The 21,188-nt window shown below is 45.1% G+C and overlaps 1 protein-coding gene across 1 annotated transcript in view; it reads right to left on the bottom strand.

The window, feature by feature from the left end:
* CDH4 (cadherin 4) overlaps positions 1-18,866 on the bottom strand; it is a 676,299-nt gene extending 657,433 nt beyond the window's left edge. The window contains exon 1 of the mRNA XM_086932873.1: positions 18,642-18,866. Coding sequence (XP_086788999.1) covers positions 18,642-18,848 — 207 coding nt within the window. The 5' untranslated portion in view covers positions 18,849-18,866. The remainder of the gene's footprint in view (positions 1-18,641) is intronic.
* Positions 18,867-21,188: the final 2,322 nt, after the last annotated feature.

Consider the following 21,188-nt stretch of genomic DNA (forward strand, 5'->3'; position numbering starts at 1 on the left):
TAGGGCATTCTGAAAACCCGCCTGGGTTTTACTATTCAGTGACACGACAAGCCCAGCACTAGTTACAAGTCATGTTTCACTTCTCCAGTAGAAGACATAGTTTAAAAGTCCTAGCTTGGGACATGCATGAGTACATTCCACTTTATTTGTGCTGGGGATGTTCTTGGAAAGGGTTATTGCCTGATGCGTCAGCAGAGAAGGTGAAAGTTGTTAATATTCTAAGGGGATGTGTTTTCGTGGAAAGGACTAGCTGTGACCTTTCTTCTGCCTTCGTAGGAGATCAGTAACAGAAGCAGGCATGCGATTCATCGCAGCATCCCCGCTCTTAGCCCATCGCAGGGCTCTGTGTTTCCCGTATATGGTTCTCATTGGACAGAAAAGACATTTAGTGCACATAAACCACTGCGTTAAAGTAAAATCTAGAAGGGTGTGGCTTAATGGCTAGAGCGGCTGACTTTGAAGCAGGGAAACCAGGTTCGAGTCTGGCGGGAGGCTCAAATATCCTTTGATTCTGGGCAAATCACTTAATCTCCCTGTGCCTAAAAAACATGAATGTGTCCATCTGTAATGCATTATGCACAAAGCCATGTGGCAAACCGCTCCATCCATGATCTGTTCCCTGGCAAACCCTTATCTCCCCAATAGAACCCTGAGATCCAGCTCAGCTTTCTTGGCCAATGTTAACAGAATCAAACGGGCAAGATGGGGCGGACGATCCTTCTCCTGGAATGCCGCCAGAGCTTGGAACTCCCTGCCTGATACCCTTCGCGGCGAGTCTAACCTGCTGAAGTTTCGGAAGGAACTGAAAACACTCCTCTTTATCTAACTTGGCTCTCTGGCCTCTCCTGACTCAAACAATATAGCGCTACGAGGCCTCCGGGTAGTCTGCGCTTAACAAAACACTATTAATAATAATAATAATAATAATAATTATTAATAATAATAATAATGCAACGGGTGCTCATGTAAACCGCTCTGATACCTTCAGGTCGAGTTTGCGATATTTAAAACTGCCCAAAAAAAGTGGTGGAATTTTAAATTACACCTGTACGTACAGCTGTGTGAATTTATGTCATTTCGTACTTCACAAAGGAGTACATCATTTGCAGAATTCCAGGAGGTGGTGTCCTTTAATTCAGCCAATACTTGCAGGCATGCTTCCTCAAACATGGATGGGGCGTGGGGCTGCAGGGATTTGTGCTCCACTGTTGTTACTCTGATGACGTCAGCCACACACACTGACAACATCTAGGCTTCTTGACTGCCTTTCCCTGATCACAGAAGTACCACCTTAGGATTTCCAGGATCCGGGGAAAAGTAAAGGAGTATAGCGCCATTTGAAAAGAGGTAAGTGGAGGCCACCTGCTGTGCGGCCGCCCCTGGACCATACCATCGAAGACGGTGGCTCTGCTGATCTCCAGGGTTTAGCAATAATGCATTTGGCTACAAGGAAGCCGACTCCTGCTAGTGTCCTGACTTCAGGAGCCCGCCCAGCTCTCCATCAACCCCAAAAGTGCCACCTCGGCTTCCATCACTATGGGTATGTGCAATGTATGAGCATGGACACTTCAAATTTGGGGATGCCTCCATTTTCCACAACCTGTCTGGACTGTACTATAAGTGGTGGAAGCAATTAAACAGCATCATCCATAAGTTAGAGGGAACAGACAGCACCCTGGCTTGGCCTCTAACAACTCCTCATCTTCTATCTCACCTACATTGCCCCCCAAGCAGCTCTCACCCCAATAAGAGGGCCCGGGGCATTGAGGAGAAGAGTTATGTAGAACCTTAATATTTACGTACCTCCCAGTAGGCTTATCACTGTTGAACGCGTATCGGAGCCCGAGATGTCGTAGGGTGGCCACGAGCAGTCCAAATTCTCTCACTTATAGTAGAATGATGGTTAGAAGTTGTGTTGGCGCTGGCATTCCCAGAGCAGGCACGGGTGATGGGTGGTGAAGTGCTAGTAGCCTTTTGAGTCCTTACACTTGATTTTTTTACTAATTAAGCATTGTTCAGGGGGCACAAATTGAAGGGAAGAGTAGGTTACTTACCAACACGGCCGGACTGAGACCCGAAACCAGCCCTGGCAAACAGCTCGGCCGGCACCTGAGGGGCAGGGGGTGCTAGTTAGATGCACCACTCCGGTCTACCGATAACATAAACGGCGCCCCAGTGGTCCAAAACCAGCCCCCGCATTGGTGCCCCACTGGGGAAATGCCCGTTGCCCGCTATGGCCAGTCCGGCCCTGCTCCCCAAGCTCAGGGGGCGAGTTGCCCCCAAGATTAATCTGCACCGGTTCTTCGACTATGTTGCCTGCTACAGAGATTTTTTTGCTACATCGGGTGCGATACACAGGTCGCGGAGAGCATGCCAGCAATATCATATCTGGACAAAAATTGGAGGATATCCCAACTGCCCTATGTACCGTGTACATTGGTGTATGCACTCTAAATATGGTGGTCAGGGCATCCACAAATGTTGGGCAGTTGGCCAGCATCCGCCAAACTCTAAACAACCCCCTAGTTATGAATCGTTGGTCCCTAGATCTGGAGAATTAGTTTCCCTTGCATCATTCCCCAGCTGAAGCGCTCACCGAGTGAACTGCGCTGGCCTTTCAAGGAGACTAAACTTCCCTCTTCCCACCGGGGCGCTTTTTGTCTCAATGTGCTCCTCGTCTTCATAAAAGTCAATTTATATAGCTCTTAAAAGCAAGAAAATGCACATCACACAAAACAGGAAAGAGCAAGTGAGCCATATTTCCTGCTGAGAATATGAGGCTGGTAGCTCGGAAGAATGCTGATGCAGGTCGCACAACACCATCTTCACTTTCGTGAACTGCAGTCAATTCCTTTCAGAGCGCGCGGGGGAATTGGTCCCAGGCGTAACATTCAGACGCTCGCTCGTGCGCTAAGGTGGAGCAGGGCACGCAAACGTGGGGTGATGCGTGCCGCGCGTGGTGTTGGAACAGTCGCACATGGTGTTGGCCACTACCTTGGTAGTGCTGCGCACGTCCGTTGGACGATGCGGCCCCGCCCACATAATAAAACCCCCAGCACTGCGGCGAAATTATCGCCGCGGTAAATGAGTTAAAGGTCCATTTCGGCCGTTACCGACCGGAATTAGGCTTTTCAGATGTAGGTGGCCAAATTGTATGATTTGGTAATTTACAGAATCAGTAACTAAAGGAATCGGTAAATTACCGAATTCTTAACATACCGATTCAGGAAATTACCGAATACTTGATGTAGAGAGCACTCAAGTGAGTGCTTTTTACATTTAAGGATTTGTTATTTACCACCAACTATTAGTTGGTGGTAAATTCTGAATACCTTTCAAAAAGCAATTTTGTGCTTTTTATTCAGTGCCATGTGGCAGATATACATGCCCTTAGGGCATGTATGTCTGCCACATGTGCACCCATGCACTATACAGGGGTGCAACAGGGTGTCAATGTGACACCCTGCCACCCGTGTATGTCTACCCCCTATTATCGATTCAGTATTTACCGAATCAGTAATTCTCATTCATTCCTATAGGCCTCCAGGCCCATAGGAATGAATGGGGAATACCGATTCAGTAAATACCGAATTGGTATTTACCGAATTTTACCGATTCAGTAACATTTACTGAATCATTAGCTACATATCATTTACCGATTCTAAAATAGCGAATCGGTAAAATTCGGTATTTTAGAATCAGTAAATGATATTTACCTACATCTGGCCCTAAGTGATTTGGCCAGAATCACAGGATATTTGAGCCTGCAGCTAGACTCCAACCTAGTTCACCAGCGTCAAAGTCAGCCGAACTATCCGGTAAGCCACACCCTCTTTCTGCACTCTTCGGAAACATGTCTTGCTTAGTGCAGGAACATTCTTGAGCTCCTGGGGGACACAAAGGGGCCCATTGGGATGGCGGGCGGATTACACCCGCCAGGCTGGCGTTAGCCACCGCCGGCCGGCGGGGGCAATCCGCCCGCCATCCGCACCTAAATTCCCCCCGCCATATTAGTATGGCGGGGGGGACCGCGGCGGACGGAAAGACAGTCCGCCGCTTTTCCGCCCCGGTCGCCTTGCGACCGGAGCGGAAAAGGATTATTATGGTGGCGGTGTCTATTAGACACTGCCAGCCATATTACGATGGGCTAAGTTAGATGCCCCCATGGAAAGGCATGCGGTCTTCACTTTGGTGGCCCCCTGCGGGCCCCCAGAGTGAAGGAGATGTGGGGATACACACGGGGGTACCATGTACTCCACCAGCATTTGTATACACGAAGCGGCAGGCACCGCGCTGTGCCTGCCGCTTCGTGTATGCAAATGCATACATGCATTTTTAACATTGTGGCGGGCGGTGCTCTCTGCACCGCCCGCCACAATGTTAAAAATGAGGAATGTGCCCGCCACTGTGGCGGGTGCATCATAATCCCCACCACGGGACCCCCGCCCTTATGGCGGGGGTCCCAATCCCCGTGAGGATGGTGTGCGGGCAAAGTCCGCCCGCCATCCTAATGACCTCCAGAGTCTCGATGCACGGTATTGTCAGGCCCACAAACCATTCAGTGGTGTGTTACAGGGAATTGTAGGGTGCGCTAAATGTAAATGTACAGGTATTTATATAGCGCAATTCACCAACCGGTCTCTAAGCGCTTGCTTCGGGAACCCGTCCTGGTATTCCCCTGTGAGATAACCCCGGCAGGGTATCCGCAAGGTGAAAGCCAGGCATCCCGCCGTGAGGGGCCGTTGTGGAGATTAAGCAAGCTATTGCCCAGAATCGCAGAGTGTGAACCCGTGAATCGAGTAGGCACCGGAGCGAGAATTGTCGAGTCCATGGACATTTTAGGACTCAAGACCCAGCCGAGCCGGGAATTGAACCCTGGTCCCAGGCTGACCTCTGCTTCCAGGTCTGCCTCCTCTAACCAGTGAGCCACACTTCTCCACGCTAATCACCTGGGAGGGTTTCTGGGGGGCCAAAAAGGAATACATTGGGCTGTCAGAGAGGAGTCTGGTTGAAAAGCACTTAATTCGTTTGACTAGATTTTTTTGTGGGGTTCTTTCATCTGAAACATTGGGAGTCATTCAGTGCCGTGATATTCCCTAGGGGATTGTTGTTGCGCTTTATAAATAAATACGTTAAAATAAAAATACGCCCTGCCATTCAATCATTGGTGGGGTAGCCCTAAATTTCTAGGAGATAGTTGGTGGATGAAATCTGTGCTGCACTACTGGGGGAAATGTTGTGCAATGAATTTGCTGTGCAGGGAGATCTCGCGTTTTTGTAGGACATGTGGTGATATGCATTTATTTAGAGCAATGTCTTGTGTCCTCTGGGGCCTTCGGTAACACACACTCATTGTGTGCAGAATTCCTGCACTGGGGGTGCATTTAGGGCATGCATACATGGTTGGAGGGAATCATGCTTTACTGGTGGACAGCTAGTGCCAGGCAAGGTGCCATGCATTCCTTGCAGGAAGAGTAGTGCTCTACTGGCGAACATGCAGTTGCATGCATGCATTCAATGTGGGGAAGCCTTACAGATGGCGAACACGTGGTGATGTGTATTCATTATGGTGGGACTTTCTCCATTATTTGGGGAAATGTGGTTCTAAGTTTTCAATGTATGTCAGTGTTGGACCCCTGACACAAGGCAACATTCATTTGTTGTAGTACAAAAACGGCGCCAGTGGAGGACATGGAGTGCTGTGTTCACTTTCACTTTGTATGGAAGTCTCACACCTAGCGGACATGCGTTAACATCCATTCTCAGTGCTTAATTTGAGCCGGTGGGTTCTGGTCCTCAGCACTGGCACATAATCATCAAGACCGGCGCTTTACAGGAGCACCAGTTACATTGCACAAGGACACATTCATTTACGGTAAGCATGGAGAGATTGAGTGAGTTGGCCAGAATCAACGGATGAGACTCAAACCCGGTTCCCCAGCTCCAAAGACGGCAGATCTGGCCATTATACCACATCCTCTCCTCACTTTCATGGTAGTTGGTTCTATTTTAGGTGGAGAAATGGGCGGGTGCAAGCTGCCCCTTGACGAGAGCTCCGGCACTTATTATTATTTTATTTGTTTTACAAATTAACCACTGCCGTTCACTGTCTGTGGAAGTCTCAAGTCTGAAGGAGAACTGGTGGAAATCATTCACTGCGTGAGGAAGTCTCATATCTGATGGGCGTGTGTGAGATGCATTCTTTAATGCTAAAAATCCTGCTAACACGGGAGACGTGATGTCTTGCACACGTCTGGTGCCCTACAATCCTGGAAGTCACATGTTGACATGGATTCAAAGAGTGGAGAGTTTCTGCACTCATGTGGGACATATGTTGCAATGCATACATTTTGGTGGCACTTCCACGCTTCTGAAGATCACGTGATGACTTGTCATGGCTGGGCAGTCCCGCGCTCTTGGTGACCGGTGGAGACAGGTCTGTACTGTGGTGGCAGTCCTGTAGCATTCTGGGGCACTTTATGTGAAGCATTCATTGTGTGAACAGGTCTGCATGCCGAAGGATGTTTGGTGGCATGCATCCATTCAGTAGGCAGTCCTGCAGCGCTGGCGTAGACATGGCGCCATGCATTCAACATGAAGAATCCTGTAGTCCTTGGGGTCCATTGTATTCATTGTGGTGTAAGTGCTCCATTCCCCAGATCACACAGTGCCATGCATTTATTTTGGGATCAGTTCTGCATTTCAGAGACTGAGGGCAGTTTTGCACTACTGGGGAGTGTATAGTGCCAGATATTCATTGAAGCACGTGATGGCACTTTGGCATTTCTGTGTCAGCCGGATCTGGTGGCTTAGTGGACTAATGCGTCCATTATAGAGGCCTGTGTTAATCATGGTCACAGGTTCAAATCCCAGAGGGTCCACTCAGCCTTTCATCCTTCTGAGGTCGATACAATGAGTACCATTGAGTTGGGTAACAATAAACATATGTTATTCAGCGCCAAGATACCCTTCAGTGAAAGTGCTCGTTACTAATACACGCTATGTTGTTAGGTGTAGCCACATGGATACACACATTCAATCAGGCTCCTTCCAGGATCAGTCTGCACTGGTGGCATAAAGAGGTGCAAGACAACTTTCAAAACTCCCTTGGGGTCGATCTGCACAGGCACCTGGTGCATGGCACTCAATAACGCAACTTTGCTGGCAGCACTTCACTTCTTGGCAGCGTTGAGGAGGAACCATACCTGGCACCTGATCATGTATTACATCTCTACGGAAGAGCGTACTTAATTGACAAGGACATGACAGCCCACCAGCATTGCTCGATTTTCCACGATAGAATGTCCACCTTGCTTAATTTGTCAATTAAAGTAAGCATTTTAGTTAATTTCTTTTATTTCACCCTGTACACAAATCTTAGCTCATGTCTGGATTTAGGTTTGTTCAGAACCACTAAATGCGTGCACATCTGTAGCAGTGGCGTTATCCGCATAAATGTGCCATATAATCCATCGTCAACTGCATAATTAGCAGATTTTAACCGGAAAATTGTTTATTGTCAGACGGATGAAAGGTCACTAAACACGCCTTCGTATGTTGCCTTGCAGTAGAAGGTCCTTTGCAAAAGATTACTCATCACATTTCAGTTGCTAATTGCTGTATTTGGGTAATGATTTGCCACTAATGAGGTCAAAACTTTGCCCAGACATTGTCAACATGTATAAAAATGACCAAATAATGAAGTAACACTATAAAGTGCTGCATTATTTGCCTTTTCTTGTCCTTAAGTTAGTCAACCCTGCCGCATAATTTGTTCCTCCTCTGTCACATAATTATTTTGCCCTTGGCTGTTGTGATAAGTTTTAAAAAGGGCGAAACATGTGTCAAGTGTTGCCCTCCCCCTGCAATACTTGAGGCGCAGATGATAATTTACTCATTTAGCCACAGTAATAGTTTAGACTGAATATTATTTGCTTATGACATTATCTGGCACATCTTGAACATCGTTTTGTTAAAGCAAACCCAAAGAATTTGGCAGTATACAGCCAATAAAGTGAAGCTAGTGCATTTTTGGAATGCGTTTGTAATTCTGTCGCAATAATAAAGGAACATCCTAGTCCTCCATTTTAGACCAATCAAAAACAAAAGGGGTCTAAGACCAAGTCTATGAAACACTGGAAACAACATATGACCAGTATTTTTACCAATTTGGAATATTGTTAACAGACCTATTTATTAATAGGTCAGTTCACAAAATTCTGAATCATGGTGGGTCGCAGTCCTACCAAACTCATTAATATTCTTGAGGTAAAACGCGAATTGTGACTCACTACGAACGTTGGCCATAACAAGGATGGTGGCCTGCTGGGTTCAGCAGACCACTGTGTCTGTGACTGCTTTTTAAATATTCCTTTCTATTTAAATCCAGGCAGTTTTCCTTGTAGGAAACAGGGCTCTGTTTAAAAGAACCTATATTAACTTTTGAAAAATGTGTTTCAGAGTAGATAGTGGGCCCTCCGAACCACTGCCTATTCCAACGGGCACACCTCAAAGAGGGGCTCTTTATCGGAGATCTTTTATCCAACTGCCTATGGGTGAAGTGTGGGTGAGGGGCCAGGACAGAGTAGACCCTTCACCTCGTAGTACTGTATCGTCTCTGGAAACCTAAGTTCCAGCGAATACAGACTACCCTTGATTTTACTTGCGGCAGAGGACCACCAGAATAAAATTGTTTTCCGGTACCTTGTGCTTCATTTTATCTTCACCCACACCATCTACTCTGTCCTGGCCCCTCACCCACACTTCACCCATAGGCGGTTGGATAAAAGATCTCCGATAAAGAGCCCCTCTTTGAGGTGTGCCCGTTGGGCATTGCACCGCCTGCCCAACGAGGAGCATTGCCTATGATGAAGCATGACACTCGCAAGGGTGTGTGAGGCCATTATATCCAACATATTGGATACCCAGGGTTAGCTCTCATCCGAGTACTACCCCTAGCACCTTAGTGACCCCCCCCCTTTCCTTTCCTTTAGGAACAGCCCAGTTTCCTCATTGTTGTCTTCATTAACCAGGGCTATGACTGTGGCTGGATCTTCCATTCATCCCTTTGAGTGGTAACTTAAGCCCTACTGGATCACTGTGCATCCTCCTCCTCCCCTCCCTTTTGTCATATGTAGATATGGAACGGCCTGCAATCATCCCTCCAGTCCACCGCTACATGCATAGAAGGCCAGCAAACATTACTCCACCTCTATTTTCACAGCCCCATCAGCACAGGATGCAATGGGTCACACACAATTTTATTGTGCCATTAGCTGTGACCTACAGACCTGGCTATATAGGCAAGCATATGGCAAATTACAGTAGGGGCACTCGACTATTATTCTCACCTACAGCTCGAACAGTGTATTGAGAGCTTGAGCTGAAAGTGCGCTCTACAAGTGATGTTAACTAGGCCTGGGCGGTAAATTCCATTCTGCTTGCGGTATTTGGACAATTTCGTATTCGCGGAGTACGCGGAATTGCCAAAAATTCTGCAATCCGCGGCGTCGCAGAATTTTTTGCTTGTTCGCGCTTTCAAAATGCGTGTTCGCAAGATATATTTTCCCCTGAGCACGCAAACAGCATTCGCAAACAGGAAAAAAAGCACCTCGAACGGGCAAAACAAGCAATTCTGTGAGTTCATGGAACTCTGCGTGCTCGCAGAGATTTTTTACCATTTCGCGGAGCTTTGCGAAGCGTGGCTATGCAAATTCCGCCCACCCCTAATGTTAACACAACTTAACAGGACTGTGCCCACCACCCTATCAATGCAGGTATGGAATGACCTACTAACATGACTGCATATCCATGGACCTACCGGTACCGGCATGAAATGGCCAACAATCACAACCCCAGTGCGCCGCACACTCCATCAATATAAGGATGGAACAGACCACATGGGTAGCAAGAGCTATAAAAATGCAAACCTTTTTCCTTCTTCTATCCCTCCACTTTCTTTCTCAATCCAAATAACAGACCAACATATCCACCGCTCGAATAAATCTCATATTTCACTATACTAATTCACCACTGATCCTTTTTGGGTTTCGGAGTAGCGTGATACTTGCTGAAAAAGTGATTTGACGCCTCATCAGGGGTAGTAAGCGCTTTATAAATGAAATTACTATACAGACACAGCTCAACATTCACCACATCACTACAGCATCCTTTATTGCTCAGGAGCACTTCAGACATGTGCTGCCACCCGTGGTTGCTCCCATCTCTACTAACCAGTGATTGGCATCCATTTGCCAAGGCCCTTGGTGTTGACTGACAGCTCCCAGAGCCCAGGAAGGTGCTTTGTTGAATGTTTAATCCGCTGCTTTATGTTCACTTTGACTCATCTCAGATCTTTTGTAAAAGAACCCAATGTTTACACCCTTAATGGCTTCCCAAGGACATTCCACGTACATGCTGCTTTCATGTGATTTGAAAAGCATGTTCATGGCTTCGCAGAGCTTATCAAAACATATAGTAATATACATCTGAATGGTTCGAACTACTTCTATTAACAACCCCCCTCTGGTTGCAAACGCTTAAGGGCTCTTCGATGTCAGGGTACATCTCTGCAACCAAATGGGTGCCAAATTCGTTTTTTATTTCAGTTTTTTTTCGCAAATTCCATCACCCCATCATGGCAGGCATGATATTCGGGCCAGCTGCTGTAAGAGCTGTGCAAATTTGTGAATGAACTAGATTCGAGAACAAAATGCCCTAGTTCCATCCTTTGGAAAGCGCCTGAATACAAGAACATAAGGGCATCTTCGGATGTGGCTGTGGGACATGTTCCCACTGCCACCAAGGTGCAGCTCGGTGAATGGTTAGACCCATCCCCTGAGAGTTGTGTCACGTGCCTTGTTTGGAGTCCCACCCAAAGCCTACAGCAAAGCTACATTCCAACACCTCAACTTCAACCCTTGTTGACTTGACCTCAGCCTGAGGTTCACCGTGCTGCCTGGTACCCTGAAACCGTCACCTGTGGACCTCTCAGACACCTCCTTCCATAGCTGTAGCTTTTGTGTTAACATTTAATAAAGATATGTGTGTCATAAATTGTAAGAAAAGGCATCGTTTGCACTTGGATGTGGCATACCCAAAATATTTCCAACTTTCACAAAGTTCCACACAATTTTCCTTAACCTTTGCAAAGGTGTGTGGGAGCCCGCAATGTTTTTCCTTCACAAAGTTTGAGAGAATGCCTCCAAAACTTTACAAGAAGCTCAAACATCATCTGGCATTTCTGACAATCTCCTGTTTCTGAAAATCTTGCCCATGGGACATCCTGGAGAAAGAAATCATCAGAGAGTAATGTGGGAAGCCATTCATGTCAAAATTCCTACTCTACGAATATGACACCCCCTGAAATACACAACGCACAGTAAAAAGAATAGAACACAAACCAAAATGAATATAACATATTTCAAAACCAATATGATACATGGCAGAATCAATATACTATACAGGAAACCCAGAATATAGCCTATAATGGAAAGAATATAGCAAACGCTGAACTTAATATGGCGCATTAAAATGAGTATGATAATTGCTGATGGGATTGACAGGTGTTAAAAGAAGTATGACACATGTTGAAATGAATATGATGATATTTTTAAATGAATCTAACCTTCAATGAAAGGAATATGACACACGGTAAAATATATAGCACATGAAATGAATATAATACCAGTTGAGAAGAATATGATACACCCTGAAATGAACATTACACATATTTTGATGAATATGACTGGTGTTAAAATGAATATGACCCGCATTTACATAAATATAACTCGTATTGAAATGAATATGATACCGTTTAAAATAACTACAACTTGTGAACTTTAACACGAGATATGTAGAAATAACATAAGCCACATGGAAAGATGTGTTCAAATGAATATGCAATTTGCTGAAACGAGTTAAACAAATATGACCTATGCTAAAATTAATGTGCTAAGCACTGAAATCAAAATAGAGGGCATTAACAGGAAAATGACACACCTTGAAATTAGTAGGACATGTGTTGAATGAAACAACTATGAGATGAATTAAAATGTTATGCAACGCTTTAAAATAAATATGACCATTGATAAAAGCAATATAATATATGCTTAAATGCGTTAAAATCAATATGATCCACTTTGAAATAAACTTTAGTTATATCAAAGAGATTATGTGATATATTGAAATGAGTATAACCACTCTTCACTGGAATATGACGTCATAAAATAAATATAGCTTAAGCGGATATGAATATGATATGCAGTGAAATTGATATGGCGTGCATTGAAAGTAATAGGACCTCAGTTAAGAATTATTTTACATGCTTAAAATTAATATGACGCATTCTGAAATAAATATAAAATTTGTTAAAAAAATATAGCATGCATTGAAAAGAATATGACACATTTTCTATTGAATATAGTCTACATCGACATTAATAAAACAAGGGTTGAAATGAATATAAAACATGTTTAAATTAATGGGGCACCTGCTGAAATGAATATGGCCTGTGTCAAAATGAATACAATGTTAACTAAAATTAATAAGAGTGTCTGTTAAAAATGGTGTTTCTGGTTGGCAGAAGTACTAACCCTGTCCAAGCAGGAACCACAAACCCAGTCAGGGAAAGCGTAGTGCACACTAAAAGTTTACCTGTGCTCACCTTCCGTTAGCTTGGCACAGAGCAGTCAGGCTAAACTAAGGCAGCATTGTGTAAAGTGTGTGTGCGTGCACACACACACACACACACACACTAACACGGTGAAACACCATAAAAGTACTCAACACCAGTTTAGAAAAGTACCCAATATTTATCTGAGTAAGACGAGGCCAAAACGATAAAAATCCAACATACACAAGCCAAAATACAAATTTTGCAAGATAAAATAAAAACGCAGTGCTTAGAAATCAGCAGTACAAAGCAGGGCTATCTGGTTGCGCTTGACTGGGGCAAATCCAAAAGTTCAATCCAACAGCAAAGGAGCGCGGGCCGGACACAGGAGTCACACAGACCCACTGACAGTACCTTGGATAAATCAAAGCTCGGGGACGAATCTTCAAGCAAACGAGGGGATGTGTTGCTGTTGAAGGCGATGCATTGTTTCCAAAGTCGGCCAAATGAATTGATGTTGAACCGCTGGGTTGCGTTGAGGTCCAGCAATGCGGTGTCCGGGCAGCAGCTGTAATGCAGAGACTCTGCATCGGCAAAGTCGAGATGCGTATTAAGTCACAGTTGTTGCATTGTACACTCAGCAAGCGGTGTCCATGGCTCCAGTGCAGTCAACGGCGATGCGTCAGGTTCACAGGGAAATGCGCTGGTTCCAATCGATGCAGGTTTCTTGGGTTGCAGCCCAAAACACTCACTTCCAATGGTCCAGGACTGGATTTGGTACCACTTGGCATAGTAGGACTCACAGCAGAGGAGTCCAGGTGCTGGTAGCAAGATGAAGCTTAAGTCTTTGATATCCCTGAGACTTCAAAAACAGGAGGCAAGCCCAACAAGCCCTTGGAGAACCTTTAGAGATGCAGGATATAGGGAGTCAATTCCAGTCCTCTCATTCCCAGGCAAGAAGCAGCAGGCCAACAAAGCAAAGAAAGCAGCAAAGTGGCAGTCCCTCCTGGTAGCACAACAGCTCTTCTTTGTGGTAGAATGTCCTCAGTTCCACAAGTGTTCTGAGTGAATGGTGTTGGTGGTCTAGTACTTATACCTGTGTAGCCTTTGAAGTAGGGAGAGTTAAAAACGTCTTTGTAGTGCACAAGACCATGCCCTGGCTCCAGACACACTGGTATGTGACTCTTTATGCAGGGACAGCCACAGCCCTATTCAGGTGCAAGTGTCTCTTCCCTCTCGCTCTAGCTCAGGAAGACCCAGCAGCCTGTTGATGGCCCATCAGGATATGCAGAAGCAAAAGAACAAATGATCGACGCAATGCTGAACAATGCAAACATTCACCCTCCGTAACAAAGATCTGGGTTGAATCCATTGTTTTGTTGCTCACCACAGCACGCCAATTTGGGCCCAGCCATGTGATAATCAGTCTTGACCCTGCCACTCATGGGACCAGTCCAACCTAAAATGCCAAGCCAGGTCCTTCCCAGACTGGGAAACTACATCATGGGACCAGTTTCGGGGTATCACCCCTCATCAGCCATGCTAGCTTGTATACAGTGGAGCAGTGATTATGGGACCCACGTCTTGGGATACCCTTCCCCGAGTGGGACGTGTATGCCAAGATATGGATCCTGCGCTCACCATGCCACTGGAGTCAAGCTAGCCTGATTGTCTTAATATTTTTAATGATTCTGGTTTGGAGCCTCGGCCGTGGGCATAACTACTCCAGAGTTATGGTCCCAGAACTCTGATCGTTCTAGCTCCATGATAATGTAAGACTGTTGATCTAGGAATACTGGTCATACATCTCTGTAAAAAGCACCATTTGTTGTTGAAAAATATTTCAGAGTTCAACTATTTAAATGGTGGAACAGTGAAATTGCCTAGCCAGGATTGGCCGAACAGTATTATTGTTAACCGCATCGCTGCAGCGGTCATTTTTGCACTGCGCAGCTTTTTTACAAAAGCCGCGTTACATGACGAGCTCAGCTCGTCATCCGCACACGCCCCCCGTGGCTGATGACGAGCTGAGCTCATCATCAGCATCAAAGGGGTTAATAGTTCAGTTACCAACACACACATACAAAAGCAAAGTGGTGAAGAGCTTGAAGGCTGTGGACTTGGGTTTAGTGACCTTGGTTTTTCCCCAAAAATGATCTGTAAACCAGTCGAGAAGGACATTTGGGTGTGCCCGATTATTGGGAAGCAGCCACAGCCTTATGGATACAGGTTTTGGGTCTTTCTCATAGTGTCCTATCCACCATTTTTGGATCATTGGACAGGGTGTGAAGTGTTTCTCTTTTCTCCTGTTTTTCTCATTTTTTTTACCTTACTGGGCATGATTTTCGTACCACAGTCTGATTCGCTACATTTTTACCCCTTCCTGATCCGATTTCATTCCACTGTTCCTTAACTATTGGCTCCGACCACCATCTCATCGAAGCTATTTGGCTCAATCCGGTGCTCTGTTTTGACCATTTGTAGTGGCACCATTATCTAATGCCTGTGATGGACTTAATGTTGCACCGGTCCTGTGGTTCTCCCTCACTGAAATAAATCAGCAACTTACGTACATTGTACATCCCTGGTTGGTGTCAACTGCATCTTTCAAGCTTATGATTATCCCCTATATGGGTCAAGCAAGTTTTGAAATTTTACAGTTCACACATGGAATTAAGGTGGTCTCCAGACATTTTATAACATCTATAACTGGTACTTTGTAGAAGACCATGCTGAGAAGTTCAAAATAATTTCTACTGGAATCCATTCACAGCATACAGGAATTTGGAGCTATCTATACAGCCTTATGGCACACGCAATATATATTAATTCAATCTCCAGTCATTGTGCTCAATCTTGCTCTTTACGAGGGCTTTATTCAACTTTGCATTAGCCAACACGTTTCGTCACAATCATGACTTCTTCAGGGCTTAATGTAAATGCTCACTGCATTCAATGATAGTCCTAGCCTGTTTATGCACAATCCCAGTGTAGTCTGTTCTTTTTTTATGAAATTCCCAATCGCAGGTCCGAATCTTTCCCAAACAAATATTTATCCTCCTCTGGAGTTTATGCGACAGTTTCACAGCGTTCCATCGGGAGTGGTGGTCTAGGGCTAGCTGAACTGCACAAAGTAGTGTCCTTTGTCAACAAAGTGAGTGGGTGCTTCCTATCCCTGGCACTGTGCTGTGTCCTGTTATTGATTAAACAGCATTGTAAGGCATAAAAAGCCTAATTAGCAACACATGTCATAAAACATGGCACATGCCTTGGAGACAGAGAAGTTAACCAAGACCCAGATACACTCACACCAGACTGATGCTTGAGTAGTCTGGGTATTACAGAACCACTTCCTACCCAGTGTCCCTTTCTCCTGGTGTTTAACGTTGCATCTCTGTTTCTTCTTTGCACCCGCCCCAGTCATTCCCTCACTTTATTGACATACATCTCACACCACCTCCACGCACAGAGCTGGACTGGCCATAGTGGGCACTGGGCATTGCCCCGGTAGGCCGCTTAGGTGGGGGCCGGTTTTGGGCCCCTGGTGAGCTGTTTTTGTTACCGGGGTCGGCAATATCGGCCACTTGTAACAAAATTGTCCGAAACCGTCCGTCGCAAACTTCTCGGCTGCACTCCCCCTCACCCCAGGGGGTGCCAGCTGAGCAGCTAGCCTGGGCCGGTTTCTGTTCCCAGTCCGGCCCTGTCCATGCAGACTTCATTATTACACCTTCCTCTGATTACTTTGGTCTGTCTCCGTCTACCACCTCTTCATTCTCTCTTTATCTCTCTCTGCTTCGGTGTCTTCGTGTACCACTAGAGATCTCGTTCACTACCGCGCAATCTTCTTCCCTGTCTCTCGCCAGACCTGCAATCGCTGAATCACACTATCTTCTTTTCTCTGGCATTATCAATCTTTCTCCGTACGTCTACTTACAGCCTTCTCCGCTCCACCACTATCGTCTCAATTTCACTCAGTCCAATTACAGCTTTCAGTAAATTAACCAGCCTCTCCGTTCTCTCTCGCTTTATCTATCCGTCACTCTAGTAATCATTACCTCCCGCTCATTTGTCTTCATTCATGTGTCTCATTTCTCTCTTTCCACCTTGTGAATAAACCTACTTAGGGTTACATATTTAGAAAACTTGAAGGTAGAACCAAAGTTCAGTTTAAGTAAAAATAAAAAATGCAGTTAGAGTGCACTAATATCAAATTTCCCTTCTAGATCCTTCTGGGAGTCCAGCTGTGTGGGTCCTCAAGCTTGCAAGGGTAAGACATAGCTGCACAGAATACTCTAGAAATAAACAGAAGAGAGAGTGATGGAGGGATAGGGGGCGGTGAGAAAGTCCTTGCCCCTCCTACAAGCGTCTGCAGCTGCTAAAAGTACAATCTGTGTCAAGGTTACAGAAATAAATGAGAACCTCGTTAGTCACCACCCGGTGCCTTCAGTTGTAGGCTAGGAGTTGCAGTGGTGGTTTCCGGGTCTCAGCACTAGCACGTAATCATCAACACCGGTGCTGTTCACGAGCAACAGTTAAAGACATTTCATGGTGGAGGTCGTTTTTTAGTCGGAGCTAACAGGAGAAATTAGCTGTTACAAGCTGCCTCCCGACGAGAGCCCCAGCACTTTTTTTTTTTTACAAATTAACCACTAATGAGTTGTAATCTAACCAGTGCAATAGGGACTCCAGGCCTCTCCTATACAGTGGCGGCCCCTCAACTAAGGAGGAGGAGCACCGTCCCACTACATTTTGCATAGTGGAAAAAGGAAAAATAAAACAACACTAGGTTATTATCATTTATTTTTTTCATTGTCAGGCAGGTTGGCGAGGTGGGGCTTGGCTGTCATCACAGCCAGCAAGGGGGGCAGGGGGGGGGGGGTGGTAGGCACTTAAGTGCACATGAATGTTTGCCAGGCGGTCTTGTCCCAGTCAAACAGTCATGCGCACTTTGCACTTTCCCCACCAGGCTGTAATACACAACTTTGTAAAGAACATGCACAGGAATCCCACTGTATGTCTGAGATCCTAACCAGGGCGCTCAGACCAATCACAATGCTGAATGGCAGCACTGTATTGGCTTAGGGGAGCCTGGTGGTGCTTGCTGCTTCAAGCAGGAACAGAAGAAGACATCATAAGGCGGTGGTCTGGCAATAAGGTAAGTAACTTTTTCATTTATTTTTCTACCCCCTCCACACACCTGCCTCACCTGTGCTACTCGGTCGCAGCCGCCACTGCTCATATTATAACCTCATCATGCCTCCGCTTGAGGCTTGGGCGCATAACGTTTTTTTTTTTTTTCTTCAATTCTGTCCAATATTATGTGTATGGCAAACGTCATAATTTTTTAAGGTTTCAATGTTTTTCGCTATGCCATTTGTGCATAGCAAAACACAGCAAAATAATAAACTTGCAGAGAAAAACTCTGCGAACATTTTCCATTGTGCACAAATCTTTGCAAAACATTTGCTTGCTGAGAAATTATCTGCATACAATTTTGGCTGTGTTGGATGAGTGAAAATTATTTTGAAATGCTGTGAAAATTATCTTACAATGCAGAATAAAACAAAGTTAAATCAGGTAACCTCACAACCTTGATCAAGGGCAAAAATCAAGAACTTCGCATTACTTCAGTGGCGGGAAAATAAACTTCGCACACTTCTAATTGAGAGACATACAAGCAGGGTTGAACCAGGGCGGTATGTCCGGCCATAACTGTTCTGCACCTGTGGTCTATCTACATTTTGGCACTGTTGTCCTTTATCTATCTTGCGCCTTTTGCAAACCCCACCTACCAGCTGAGGACCGTGCATGTAAGAGTGGTGAGGCCCAATGGAGGGGGATTTCGACGGACGATGACGAGGGAAAATTAATTATATTTTTAATTTTCCCTCGTTATCAGCCGTCAAAAATCCCCCCCACTGGGCCCCGCGGCTCTTACCTGCACGGGCCGCGGATGCTACCTACAGATATGAGTACACAACAAAACACAGCTCTACGAGGATTCGCGAAATGTAAAGATGCCCCTTACCTTATGAGCACTATGGTTTGATTTCTTCTCATCCACCAATAGTCGAACGGCAACCTCCCACTTCTCAGGGGTCTGGTGGTCCTCAGCCTCTGCGGCCACCACAAACACTGCTTGCTTGGAGGGAATATATACTCGGTGGACAGCGAACACAGTGCCATCAGGGCCCACCTTGAAGTCGGCGTTGTTCGTCTCAAACCCGATGCTCATGGTGGTGTTGCAGCTGTCGAAGCGCACTGAAAAGAGACAGCAGAGAAGAAGTTGATGAAGTTGGCACTGGACCTGATGATCAATAGATATGAAGTAGTCATCTCACTTCCAGCAGTGAGCCAAGACCTCCAATGCACATTGAACATGTCTACAATGTTCCATGACCTTCTGCCTTGAGTGTTTAGCAAGGCGGCCAATATTGCCAGAGGAGAGCTGAATCCATGCCAGATGTGTACGATAACTGTCGATGTAAAAGATTCCTCTAAGATTAATCTTAGGAAATTTATTCCGTAGCGACATCTTGTAAATCTGACATGGCTCTGGGCGGTAAACAACCATTACATTATTTACTCTGCATACCATAACAACGCAACTAACAATACTCCGCAAAGCCATTACAACGCATGGCATTACATTTTATATGCTTTTACCACGCATGCTTTTACAACAAAATTAGTTGTAAATGTATAATTGGTAAAAGCATATGTTTTTATATGTAACTAAAGGTAAGTATATGGTTTGGGGTTTGGGGTGTAGGGGTATATGTTTTAGGGGTAATGTTAGGGTTAAGTGTATGTTTGGGTTTTGGGGTGCTGCGGTATTTTTAGGGTTTGGGGTACTGGGGTACTTTTAGGGTTTTGGGTTTGGGGGTATTTTAGGGGTCAGGTGGGTTAGGGTTTCGGGGTGCAGGGGTGTATGAGGTAATTTTAGGGTTCAGGGTGCATTTAGGATTTGGGGTGCAGGGGTATTTTTAGGGTACAGGGTGGGTTAGGGCTTTGGGGTGCAGGGGTATTCTTAGGGATCCGGTTAGGTTTGGGTTTTGGGGTGCACAGGGTCATTTTAGGGTAAAGGGTGGTTTTGGGGTGCCAAGGGTAATTTAAGATTTAAGTGGGTATGGGTATATGGGTGGTATGGGCAATTTAACAATTTGGGGTAAGATTAGTTTTTGAGATACAAATGGACAAATATGGGTTTTAGAGGGTATTTAAAAAATAAGAATTTTATATATATATATATATATATAAATATATAATAATATATATATATAAAAATAATTTATATATATTTATAAATATATAAATATATATATATATTGAAATATATACATTTAGGTAAAGCACTTTACACAGTTTATGCCTTCACCACGCATGCCTTTGCGTTGTAATCGCATGCGTGGTAAAGTCATAAGCAAAGTGAAAGTTTGCGGGGTGATGGTATTGCGTACTAATTGCACTTGCGTTGTAAAAAATGCGGGGTGATGTTATGCGGGGTAATGTCTTGCGGGAAAACGACACATATTCCTCTGGGCATCATGAGTCAGCATTGCTCACCTATGCTGTACATGAGCTCAATTCTGTTTCCATGAAATCCCAGGTGGTAACTGCACACTTGCTAAATACTGACAGTGCTGGGTGCGGTGTATGTATAGTTTAAACTTTATTTGACAAAAGATGCATAAAACTTAAAACCGAGATATAATACGACAGATAAAAGAATGTGCTGTCAGAATATTGTTCACTCACATTCAACATACATTCATTTAACTTACATCTAAAAGGCAGCTCAGCCAAACAATTAAATACAGTTTTTTTATTCCAAAATTTGGAAAAACAATCGATAGGATATAGTAGATTAATAACTTGTTTGAATACATATATTATCCCTTCTACAAAAACAGAAAATAAAATTAATTCCTAAAACACAGGTTTCCACTTAGTTTCGATCCATGGTCTATTGTGAACAGATGTTCCCATTTCTAATGAAATGTAAAAAAAAAAAGTCACATATTATCGGTCCAACCCCACCAGAATCCTTCTGAGGAGTCATACACAAAGTAGTTTTCTGATAATTACCTAGTGGTGCTTAACTTCCACTTCATCTATAGCCCAGAAGGATCCCCTAGGGCGGATGGACTACAGAAGTTATCAAGACCTAATAATTATAGAAAAACCTCTTTGTGGGTCCGCTACGTAAACAATGAGGGTGATGCACCACTGTATTAACCCATTGCGTTCTCATGACGAGCTCAGCTTGTCATGAGGCAGGGTTGAGCTGCACTCTCTCGTCATGACCGTTGGAACGTTCACACGCGGGGATAATTTCCCCGCTGTGCTGAACGTTCCAAAACGGGTGTGGTCGTGACGAGCTCCGCTCGTCATGAATGCAGCTCCACTGTGCCTCATGACGAGCCGAGCTCGTCACAAGCACAGCTGCGCCGCGCGTGGTCACCCTCCCCCGCCGCACAGCAGGTGAAAACGCCCCGCAGAGAAAGGGTTACATCGATGCATTGTCCCTGCACTTCTCTGAGTTTCAGACCTCGGCATGTAAGATAATCATCAA

Source organism: Lissotriton vulgaris, chromosome 7 (assembly GCF_964263255.1).
Source record: "Lissotriton vulgaris chromosome 7, aLisVul1.2, whole genome shotgun sequence".
NCBI classification, from domain to species: Eukaryota; Metazoa; Chordata; class Amphibia; order Caudata; family Salamandridae; genus Lissotriton; species Lissotriton vulgaris.